General features: G+C 44.6%; 1 protein-coding gene across 1 annotated transcript in view; it reads left to right on the plus strand.

Moving 5' to 3' along the window:
* Nucleotides 1–12,483, plus strand: part of HYAL4 (hyaluronidase 4) — an 86,396-nt gene that overhangs the window by 69,762 nt on the left and 4,151 nt on the right. The window contains exon 3 of the mRNA XM_069764907.1: nt 279–1,238. Coding sequence (XP_069621008.1) covers nt 312–1,238 — 927 coding nt within the window. The 5' untranslated portion in view covers nt 279–311. The remainder of the gene's footprint in view (nt 1–278; nt 1,239–12,483) is intronic.

Raw genomic sequence — 12,483 nt, forward strand, 5'->3', positions numbered from 1 at the left:
CACTTTTTCCCAGGCAGGCACACATTTATCACTGACCTTTCATAAATAGATGCCCAAGTGAACACACATCATGGAAAATGGAGGTTTCTCAAAGCCACAAATTTTAATCTTGATCCTTCAGTTTTGGCACTTGCTTCCCATCTCTGTGCACTTTTAAGTCCATTGTGAGAAAAGCGCAATACAAATGTTTGTTGTTGTCTGCTATTAACAAGAAAAGATGCACCAAGCACTTTACTAACTTTACTTTACTAACATTTTTATTTATTTCACCTTTGAAGATAATATTACATCTAACATCCAAGTGTGGCAAAATGTTGAAGTCGGGCATCCACTTGTGCCTACTGTGGTTTTCTGCGACTATCCTCATTAGCATTAACCATGGCCAGAGATATAAACAAGCAAAATCACCTCTTTTGCAGAATAGACCTTTTATTGCAATTTGGAACGCACCTACACAGCAATGCAAACAACGATATAAAATTGACTTGGATCTCACCGTCTTTGATATAGTTGTAAACCCCAATGAAACCCTGAGCGGTCAGAATGTAACAATATTTTATCATACTCACCTGGGATATTATCCATATGTTACTGATGATGGGGAGTCTGTATATGGTGGTGTGCCACAAAATGGAAGCTTCGAGAACCATTTTACTAAGGCTGTACAAGATATTACCAGCAGAATACCAGCTGAGGATTTCCATGGTCTTGGAGTTATTGACTGGGAGAACTGGAGACCACAGTGGGATAGAAACTGGGGAATTAAAAGTATCTACAGAAATAAATCAATGATGTTGGTAGAGGCTCGCCATCCAGATTGGCCTATAAACTTAATCACAAAACAGGCTAAGGAAGAATTTGACACTGCTGCAAGGAGCTTCATGAGAGATTCTGTTATTCTAGCTCGTGAGATTAGGCCACAAGGCCATTGGGGATACTACCTGTTTCCTGATTGCTACAATTATGATTATAAGGAGGATCCTTATACAGGAGAATGTCCAACAATTGAAATAAAGCGAAACGACTACCTGCAGTGGATGTGGGAATATAGCAGTGCACTTTTCCCTTCCATCTATTTGGACTATGTTCTTCAGTCAAGCTCAAATAGTAAAAAATTTGTCCATCATCGTCTTAAAGAAGCAATTCGAGTTGCGTCAATGTCAAAAAGACCATATGAACTTCCAATTTATGCATATGCAAGGCCTTTCTACGCATTAACGCTTTATACTCTATCTCAGGTAAGTGTATTATTAGTTAGTTTGCACATGAATTGAAATATAAAAATGAGAATTGTTGGTGTATGAATAATTCAAACATTCACAGGACCTGCTGATTCTGTCAGCCACGTATTGTGTCTTGGGGTGCTTCTTTCCACAGTGGCACATGTCATGGGGAAATTAGCATCAAGCATGTTGGATTCTACAATGCTAAATCTTTTTTTTCTCAAAGTATATCAGCCCCCATTAAACAAGTCTTGTGCTCTTGCAGCGCCCCAGGGTCCTGGTCGTTGCAGTAATATCATTCTCCTAATAGGGGGGAGTGAGGTTACGTCTGATGGCAGTAAAGGAAATCTTCTTACCAGGTATCACAAACCATACACCACACTTCACACTCCAGTCCGCCAGAGGGAGCTATGCTCCTATCTATTAGGGCACTCTTCACAATTAGGCAAAACTGGTGGGCTGGATAGGAAGTTAGGCAGAAGCTGACTGGGCTTCACCCAGGCAGCACCCGTCAGGCAGACAGGGGGAATGAGGAACATCTAAGAGCTGCAGACAGAGTGGTCCCTGACAGGGGTGGCATCCTGTCAGAGGCCTAGATAGAAGGCCACGGAGCTGCGCCTGCCCGACGTGGGGCAGCATCCTAAGAAAGGACTCGAAGGGAATTGTGTTGTAGCGGGTGAGAAACGAAGTCATAGCACAGGAGAGGAAACCAGAAGGAGTTCTGCCCTGTAAAAGGCTGCCTCCTTTCTGAGGCGCAGAAGCCGGTAGCCAGAACACCGTGGGAGTAAGGATCTCTACGCTTTACTTCAGAGACTGGCAGGACAGTTAATTCCACGTTGGCTGCCCGACCTTATACCCAGGAGGCACGGTGGCAACTTGTGGGGGCTGGGGCGTGATAGGGTCCCTGTAAAAAGCCTCAGGCCATCAGTCATACGATAAACCTACAAAGAGGGCACCGGAGGTAAATGCTCCGTCATAATACATATCATAGACACCCAAAAGAGAAATGGACACTAGAGCTTAAAATTAAACAATTTTATTAAAGAACCATATGAAAAAATACAAAAAATGCAAATAGAAACCAAGTAAAAAGATGCAATGAAAAAATGAAAAGGCGACACTAGTGCCACACACGGATGTGATGCTGCACTGAAGAGCAAAAACAGTCAATTGTACTAATACCACGAGTGTAAATATGCACATGAGTAGCATACATCAGTCAATAGGGTAATACATAATGCGTTGTGCAAACAATAGGAACCATACTGATGTATTATAAATGAGTGGCCGAGCAAGTGGTAACAATAGACAATAAATCTAATATATAATTGCCTAGAATACTACTTCCTGCAATTTATGCCAACTTCCGTGGCTTTGTCCGGAGCTAATGTCCGGAGCTAATGTCCGGAGATAAGTGACGTCAACAGTGTCCAGTGTCTGATTGGTTGCCGCCTGCTGCGAGCGACCAATCAGAAACGTGCCGTACTGTGACACACTCCGCCCGCCATTTTGGTGTGATTTTTGAATTTGTACCTCACAGCAAGTTTCTACTGCGTGGAGGCGGGCCCAGTGACGTTGCTCTTCAAGCTCCTGCCGAATTTCGTCAAAAAAATGATAATACCATTTACCAAAACTATATATATTTAGTTGTGAAGTGGTTCAGTGACATTTTCACACCAATTTTGAACTTTTGTTTGGTGTTTTCTCCATATACTGCCTATTATTTTTGTTCTTTCTTACTATTATTTATTAATTGTATTATTCTTACATTTGAATAAATATAGTATATATGGATTCTAGACTCCCGATTCTTTAGAATCGGGCTGCCATCTAGTATATAATAAATGATCACAGGTAAGGTACTAATGCAGGGAGATACAAAGCATACAGGAGAGTATCAAGTAAAGTGCCTGGTGCAATAATATGTATACTGAAAGGTACCAATAAAGTGCCTAGTGCAAACTTGATGTAGCAGGGTATACCATATAGCCCATGCTTGCCAAGACCATGGGCATGGATCAATCATTAAAGGGAAAGTCCCATATAGTTAAATAGGTGGAACCTAATACAAGCCTGCATACCGCTGATAAGACGGCACGTACAAGGAGTACCAACCTGCAGCCGTGTGTGGAGAGAGGAGCCCCGATGCGCGTTTCGCAGATGCTGCTTCCTCGGGGGGCTCTCATCAGTCATACGAGTTGTTCCTATCCATCTGGGGGACAGAGAGAAAGACTTAACATATAGAACACCAACAACAGGTGTGAGGACCTCACTGAGAAGCTCAGCAGGGGGGGACTACAACACTTAGGTGCTAGAGAAGGCTACTGATTTCCACCTGGATAAGGGGACTCTGGAATTGCCTTCAGACCGGCCGGACTCTGCCTACCCTGTGATCTGGTGCTCTGGACTGTGGACGCTGAAGCCTTCAGTAAAAAGGTAAAGAGACTGCAACCTTGTGTCCTCGTTCTTCACTGCGCCTCACACCATCCACCATCTACACTTCGGGAAGCCCTGGGGATATACTTCACCTGTGGGAAGGTATACCATCTAGCTGCCATAAAATCGCCCCATCGGACCCCTAAGCAGCGTCGGTCACCCTGACCACAGGTGGCGTCACGAACATTTCCCCTTTAACCCCTATCTGACCTCGGACGGGATAGTACGTCCGAGGTCAGATCCCCTGCTTTGATGCAGGGCTCCGCGGTGAGCCCGCATCAAAGCCGGGACATGTCAGCTGTTTTGAACAGCCGACATGTGCCCATAATAGGCGCGGGCAGAATCACGATCTGCCCGCACCTATTAACTAGTTAAATGCCGCTGTCAAACGCAGACAGCGGCATTTAACTACCGGGGGTTGGCGATGCGTCTGGATGGTAACCATAGAGGTCCTAGAGACTAAAACTTTGCTAAGAAAAAAAAAATTGCGCAATTTTCCCATACCCGTAGCGTCTTCATTTTTCGTGATCTGGGGTCGGGTGAGGGCTTATTTTTTGCATGCCGAGATGACGTTTTTAATGATACCATTTTGGTGCAGATACCTTCTTTTGATCACCCGCTATTAAATTTTAATGCAAGGTCATGGTGACCAAAAAAACTTAATTCTGGCGTTTCAAATTTTTTTCTCGCTACGCTGTTTAGCAATCAGGTTAGTCCTTTTTTTATTGATAGATCAGGTGATTCTGAAAGCGGCGATACCAAATATGTGTAGGTTTGATTTTTTTTTTTAATTGTTTTATTTTGAATGGGGCGAAAGGGAGGTGATTTAATCTTTTATTTTTTTCATATTTTTTAAAAATTTTTTTTACATTTGCCATGCTTCAATAGCCTCCATGGGAGGCTAGAAGCTGGCATAGCCTGATCAGCTCCGCTACATAGGAGCGATCGTCATATTGCCCCTATGTAGTAGATTTACAGCATTGCTATGAGCGCCAACCACAGGGTGGCGCTTATTATAATCTGGCATCAACAACCATAAAGGTCTCAAGGAGACCTCAGGTTGTCATGCCGACGCATCGCTGACCCCCGTTCATGTGACAAGGGTCGGCGATGTGCTCATTTCCAGCCCAATGGCCGGAAGTGGTAGTTAAATGCCGCTGTCAGCATTTAACAGCGGCATTTAACTAGTTAATAGCGGCGGGTGAATGGCGATTCCACCCGCCGCTATTGCGTGCACATGTCAGCTGTTCAAAACAGCTGGCATGTCCCGCCTTTGATGCGGGCTCACCGCCGCAGCCCGCATGAAAGTGGGGATACGGACCTCTGCAGTAATAGGACGGCGAAGGTCAGGAAGAAAAAAAGAACTTCTTTACTCACGCTTCTCAGGTCCCGCCCAGAGTCTTTGCCTCTGCTTACTGTGTCTGTATTTGTCTGCAGCGCTGCCATCACGTGAATAGCACTGCAGCTAATTACTGAGCTCAGTGGGTGCCTTGACAATGCTGGAAACAGTAAGGGTATGTGTCCACGTGCAGGAAACGCTGCGTGTCTGACGCTGCATAGAGCCGCAGCGTCAGACACGCAGCGTCCAGATGTTACAGCATAGTGGAGGGGATTTAATGAAATCCCGTCTCCACTATGCGTGGTAACACGCACGCGGCGGCCCTGCGACTCCGGACATGCTGCGCGTCTTTTCAGATCGCAGCATGTCCGTATATCTTGCGGCGACGCTGCGTCGCCGCAAGATATAGCACAGGGCCCTATGGTGGGGTGCGATGATCCCGGATGTGTTGTATGAACACATCCGGCATCATCGCGTCCCAGAAAGGGGGCGGGGCTTACCGCAGAGCGGCAAAGCCGCTCCGACGATACCGCCGGCCATCCTGAAAGTGAACACATACCCTAAAAGACACCGGGAACAATGACAAAAACTCAGCGCATGATATGTGGGAAAAGGTTGAAAAGTTCCAGGGGGTCGAATAATCGCAAGGCACTGTATATATGGCACAATTTGGAAGCGGGTGTATGGAACAGACTCATGCGTCGAGCCCACCCCACATCTGGCACGCTGTGGCATCGCTGCATAAAGCACAACAAATCAAACAATCGCATCCTTAAGAGCCATAAGAGATAAGAAAAGTAAAAAAATAAATAAATTTTATAAAATATGGAAAAAAATTAAAATATAAAATAAAAGTTCAAATCACCCCCCTTACCCTCATTGAAAATGAAGATATTAAGAAAACTAAAAAGCACACTTATTTGGTATCCCCGGGTTCAGAAAAGTCTGATTTATCAAAATATAAAAACAAAAAACAATTAACCTGATCGGTAAACACCGTAAACGGAAACAATTTAAGAACACCAAAATTAAGTTTTTGGTGTCCACAATTTCACAAAAATACTGTCATAAGCGATCAAAAAAAAAAAATTACATCTATCTCAAAATCATACTAAAAAAAAAAAACTTTGTCTCATCCCTGCAAAAATAAGCCATCACACAGATCCATTGGAAGAAAAATTAAAATGTAATGGGTCTGGGAAAATGGTGACACAACTCGGAAAATATTTTTTGTAAGCTTCAGATTTTTTTTCACCACATGGACATGTTTGGTATCGCTGTTAGGCTGCCTTCACACTAGCAGTATTTGGTCAGTATTTTACATCAGTATTTGTAAGCCAAAACGAGGAGTGGAACAATAGAGGAAAAGTATAATAGAAACATACGCACCACTTCTGCATTTATCACCCACTCCTGGTTTTGGCTTACACAAACTGATGTAAAATACTGACCAAATACTGCTAATAGTATTGATGAGGAAAATCATAATGCATGGTAATTCTTACCACAAAATATACACAGTAAAAACAATTCCCAAAAAACAATATCAGAATCTTTTTTTTTTGTCACAATTTCACCGCACTTGGATTTTGTTTTACCGTTTTTGAGTACACTATGTGGTAAAATGGTCTAAACCTTCAGTCCCCCCTTTGTGGATTTGTCTTTTACTATGTCACAGTTATTATCTACTAAGTTCACCATAGTTATCCATTGCATTTAACTCTTTAACAGACCCTTTTCTAAATCCCGATCTATGCCACTAAGGCTAAACATGACATCAATTCTTATACAGATGCTTGATTTGTGCAAGTTTTCGCACATGTTGTTTTTCTTTTCTTACAAGGTGGTCTCAACAATAATTAAGTATATACAGTTGGGAAAATAAGTATGTGATACACTGCCAATTTTGCTCGTTTTCCCACCTACAAAGAGTGGAGAGGTCTGTAATATTTATGGTAGGTAACCTTCAACTGTGAGAGACAGAATCTACAAATAAAAAAACTGAAAATCACATTGTATGATTTTTATATACCGTATATACTCAAGTATAAGCCGAGTCGAGTATAAGCCAAGGCACCTACTTTTGCCACGGAAATCTGGGTAAGCTTATTGACTCAAGTATAACTGGTCATGCAATGTCCCCTCATCCCTGTCCTACTATGCATGGCTCCCCCTTCCCTGTCCTGGTATGAATGCCTCCCAGTCCCATCCATGTCTGCATGCCTCCTCCATTCCTTCCCTGTATGCATGCCTCCCCCTTCCCTGTCTGGTATGAATGTCTCCCCCATTCCATCCCTGTCTGCATGCCTCCCTTGTTCCGTCCCTGTATGCATGCCTCTCCCTTCCCTGTCCTGGTAAGAATGCCTCCCCATCACTATCCCTGTCTGCATGCCTGCCCCGTTCCATCCCTGGTATGAATGCCTCCCCATCACTGTCCCTGTCTGCATGCCTCCCCCGTTCCATCCCTGTATGCATGCCTCTCCCGTTCCATCCCTGTATGCATTACTCTCCCTTTCCTTTCCTTTCCTGTCCTGGTATGAATGCCTCCCCATCACTGTCCCTGTCTGCATGCCTCCCCCGTTCCATTCCTGTATGCATGCCTCTCCCTTCCCTGTCCTGGTATGAATGCCTCCCCCGTTGCATCCCTGTAGGCATGCCTCCCAGTTCCGTCCCTGTAAGCATGCCTCCTTATCCCCTACCCCTTGTGAATGTTTCCTATTGAATAAAAAAACAAAAAAACATCCTACTCACCTACCTGCGCTCCACGCCTATGGGAGTGGAGACGCGTCCATATTCATTACCCTAATCAGCGGTACCACGTGACTGCTGAGCACAGGAAGAGCTGCAGGCAGGCGCCGGTGGCCGGAACGAGATGCAGTGCCAGCACCTAGGGCACGCAGGTAGGTGAGTGGGATGTGTGCATTGGCTCCTGGCACCCGCTGCTCTGCCACCCCCTCCCCCACCGTCTTTCTGTACCGTGACTCGTGTATAAGCTGAGGGGGTTGTTTTCAGCACAAAAAAGTGCTGAAAAACTCGGCTTATATATCAGTATATACAGTAATTAGTCCACAAACAAGAAGAAATGAGGGCACTCACCACTCTTCACAGGATTTGAAAACTTTATTATCGTGATCTTCACATAAAAATCATGGACCCGTAGAAGCGCAAGCACAGCGTGAAACGGCCGTCGTCCAAGCGCTCCCCTGCTCACACGAGCTGTGCCGCTGCAGGCTCCGGCCATGATTTTTATGTGAAGATCACGATAATAAAGTTTTCGAATCCTGTGAAGAGTGGTGAGTGCCCTCATTTCTTCTTGTTTGTGGACTACATGGTAATCTATTAAGAGGTGCACCCGAGTCAGGAGATCGATAGCTGTGGTTCCTAGTGTCTGATCAGCACGCAGTCTGTATTGGTGGAAACTTTGTGCCGTTGACAAGCTGTGCCACCCGTAATTTTTCTTTTTTTTTTCTTTCTATAGTTGGACTTGATATACAGTAATTAAATTGCATTTTATTGCATGAATTAAGTATTTAATCACCTTCCAATCAGCAAGAATTCTTGCTCTCACAAACCTGTTAGTTTTTCTTTAAGAAGCCCTCCTACTCTGCACTCATCACCTGTATTAATTGCATCTGATTGAACTCATTTTTGTATAAAAGACACCTGTCCACACACTCACATTCCAACCTCTCCACCATGGCCAAGACCAAAGAACTGTCAAAATTGCAGACCTGCACAAGGCTGGAATGGGCTACAGGACAATAGGAAAGCAGCTTAGTGAGAAGGCATCAACTGTTGACACAATTATTAGAAAATGGAAGAAACACAAGATCATTGCTAATCTTCCTCTGTCTGAGGTTACATGCAAGGTCTCACATTGGAGAGTAAGCATGATTCTGAGAAAGATGGAGTCCAAACATTTTCAAAAATTAGGGGCAGACACTAAGAAAAGTGGCATCAATTGACCCACAGTGGAAATGTGATAATGGCACAGCAGCAGTCAGCCATGGGCCAAGCATGAGGTATTGGAGTCTGGGCCAGCATTTATAACTTTGAATTTAAGTTTAAATAAGGACAAGGTGGTTGATGGACCAGTGTAAGCCTGCTTTTCTGTGTGCCCTGATACCTCAAGCAACAGCTCAAACAGCTCAGCCACATTTAGGTGGCACAAAAATCAGCTTGGTACACAACTGTCAGAAAAATTTAAGGAAAGTAACACAGGTAGTTCACTGAAAGTAAGTGCATGGCCTGCTGGTCAGGGAGCCCCACTGCTACAGACAACACACCTGAAGGAGACCCAACTTGGAGTCTTCCAAATTTGAAAAAATTATTGCCACACATCACTAAAGTGGCATCAATAGTCTCACAGTAGAAATAGTGTAATGGGGCTCTGACACCTCTTGCACTACAGGCAACCCACCAGATGGAGACCCAACTTGGAGTTTCCACATTTCCGAAAATTATTGGCACATACCACTAAAGGGGCATCAATTTTCCTAGAGTAGAAATAGTATAATTGTGCAGCATTTTGACAACTTTTGTTACTGGACGAGCTACTTGACTCCCTTTCTTTGGCAGCTGCACAGCGGTATTCTTATTATTATTTATTCCATGGCGCTTTACAAGTGAAAAAGGGGCAAACATAATAAAAACATGTACAATAATATTAAATAATACAAGTCACTGACTGGTACAGGAGGAGAGAGGACCCTGCAAGTGAGGGTTCACAGTCTACAAGGCATGGGTAAGGATACAATAAGTGAGCTGCTTGTGCATCGCTTCGGTGGAACGATGGTTGCTGTAGGTTGTAAGCATGTCGGAAGAGATAGTTCTTCAGGAAATTAGTGCTGGCGTGGAAGGTTCCTAGAAACCGAATTACCGGTAAGACTAATTTTATTTTCTGTAGTCACCTTCCACGACAGCTGCATCGGAGTAATACCAACAACTAATTTCTTATGGAGGGACTACAGCCTGCAGAACTTGTCCGCCGAATGTTAAATCCCTATTGAAACTTAGTCTGTAGTGTCTGGTAAACGTATGGACAGAAGACCAGGTGGTGGCTATGCATATCTGCTCAGTAGATGCGTCCTCTCTCTACCCACGATGCTGATACTGAACATGTAGAATGAGCCTTCAGTGATGCAAGAGGAGATAAATCTGTGATGAGTATGCCAGGCAGATGGCTTGTTTGATCCAAATGGCGATCGTATTCTTAGCCACCTTTTTGCCCTTATTTCGTCCTGAGGGCTAAATGAATAAGTTTTGGTCAATCCTCCAGCCCTTTGTTTGTTGAAGGTAGTAGAGTACCACCCTGCAAACATCAAGGGTGTGAAATGCTTCTCCCTTCGTATTAGAAGGATCTGTGCAGAATGAGGGTAGCACAATATCCTGACCTCTGTGAAAGTCTGAGCCTACTTTAGGCATGAAGGAGGGATCTAAATCAGACAATAATGCTGTCTGCAGTAATTGTTAAGTAGGGCTCCTGTATTGATAGGGCCTGCAGCTCCCTTACACGTCTAGCGGTAGTAATTGCTTAAGAGAAAGACAGCTCTAAGGGTAAGGTTTTTTAAACTCATGGATGACAGGGGTTCAAATGAATCATTGGTTAAACTCTTAACCACCAGATTTAAATCTCAGGGGGGAATTTGGCTATGAAGCCTAGGTCGGATTCTAGCCGCTGAGGTCATGATACACTTAATCCAGCGATGACTAGCCAAGTTCTGGTCAAAGAAAGAGCTAAGACCTAGATCCAGCCCCTTTTGAAGATAATTCTGAATCTGCACAATGTTAGGATGAAAGGGATCAGGAACATTCGGAGAACACCAGTATGAGAATTTTGGTTACTGGCTTCCTAATATTCTGTAGAGTTTGTATCACTTCATCTGAAAGCCCTTTAGCTTTTAGGATTCTGGCTTCAGTAGCCAGGCCGCAAGATTCAACCTGTGAAGGTCCGGGTGTAAAAGGGGGCCATGGTGAAGGAGGTCTACACTCGGGATAGAAGTAGCGGACCTTCGTGGGCCATGTCCATCAAAGCGCTGTACCAACTTCTTCCCAGCCACATGGGAGCGGTCAGAATCGTGGTTACCTGATCTGACCTTATCTTCTTGAGCGTGCTTACTAGAATCTGGATCTGTGGGAAGGCATAGGCCAGGTTGACCCTCCAAGGGTGAGAAAAGGCATCTATTACTTGTGCCCCATCCGGGAGACTGAGGGATAAGAACGTCCTCACCTTCGCTTTCTGGCACTGGCAAATAGATAAACATCCGGAATCCCCCATCTCGACACAACGGATAGAAAGACTGCTTGGTCCAGGCACCACTCCCCTAGATGGACGTCCTTTCTACTGAGCAAGTCCTCCTGGACACTGGTGGACCCCTTTAGATGGACTGCTGTGATGGACAGAAGATGTTTATCTGCCCAGTAAAAAATTCTTGCAGCGATTGATTTCCAGCTGGCGCTTTTCGTGCCTCCCTGGTGTCAGAGGTAAGCCACTGTAGTCATATTGTCGGAAAAGACACCTACATGATGACCTTGGACAAGGGCAGATGCGGCTTTCAATGCCTCCTCTACTTATTTAAGTTCTCTGAGGTTGAGGACCTGGATCTGATGTCTGGGGCCCATAACCCCTGGAAGTGGGTTCTCTCTACCACAGCGCCCCAGCCTCTTTGATTGGTGTCTAAAGTGAGTATCTTCAGGGGAAGCTGTTCCCAGCTGACTCCCTGATGGAGGTTACGGTAGTTTAGCCACCATGAAAGAGAAGACTTCACATGATCGGGAAGGGGAACTCTCCTAGTCAGAGAATTTTGATGCATTTTCCAAGACAGAAGGACATGAGTCTGGAGGACTCGCGTATGGGCTTGAGCCAAGGAAACTGCCTGGATGCATGATGTCAGCGATCCCAGGATAGACATTGAGTCCTTCAGGGTAGGAGCTCTCTGGTCTCTGTACTTGGAGATCCTCTGAAAAAGATCAGGTTGACGATCTTTGGGCAATAAGGATGCTCTTTTCCCTGAATCCAAGAAAATTCCAGGAATTTCTTCCTTGATGAAGGATGAAGATCCCACTTCTCCAAATTTGGGATTCAGCCCAGGGATTCCAGGATCTCCAAGGTTTTTGCCACATCTAAATTTGTGAATTTCCCATGAAGAGCAATCTCTGTCTAGGGGGAAACAATATTTTTTTAAAAACTGACAAGATGCTAAGCCCTTTCTCAGGGAGGTCTAATTCTCGAGGGATAAGGCTTTGAATGTTATCGCGTAGGGGAAAACCCTGATTTTTTAGGTTTGAACCCCCCAAACATCTCGTCTTGCACCGAGCATCTCACTTCTTCCTCCTCAACCTCCCCATGGTGCTTCTCTCCATACTAATCAATTCCTCCATATCTTTGGAGGAAAAATAACATTTTATTATCGGACTTGGGGGTGGAAGTGGAACCCTCATTCTCCCAAATATCATCTGAACGAGAGGCACGGACTTCGCCCGAGT

This window comes from Ranitomeya imitator, chromosome 4 (assembly GCF_032444005.1).
Source record: "Ranitomeya imitator isolate aRanImi1 chromosome 4, aRanImi1.pri, whole genome shotgun sequence".
In the NCBI taxonomy this organism is placed as follows: domain Eukaryota; kingdom Metazoa; phylum Chordata; class Amphibia; order Anura; family Dendrobatidae; genus Ranitomeya; species Ranitomeya imitator.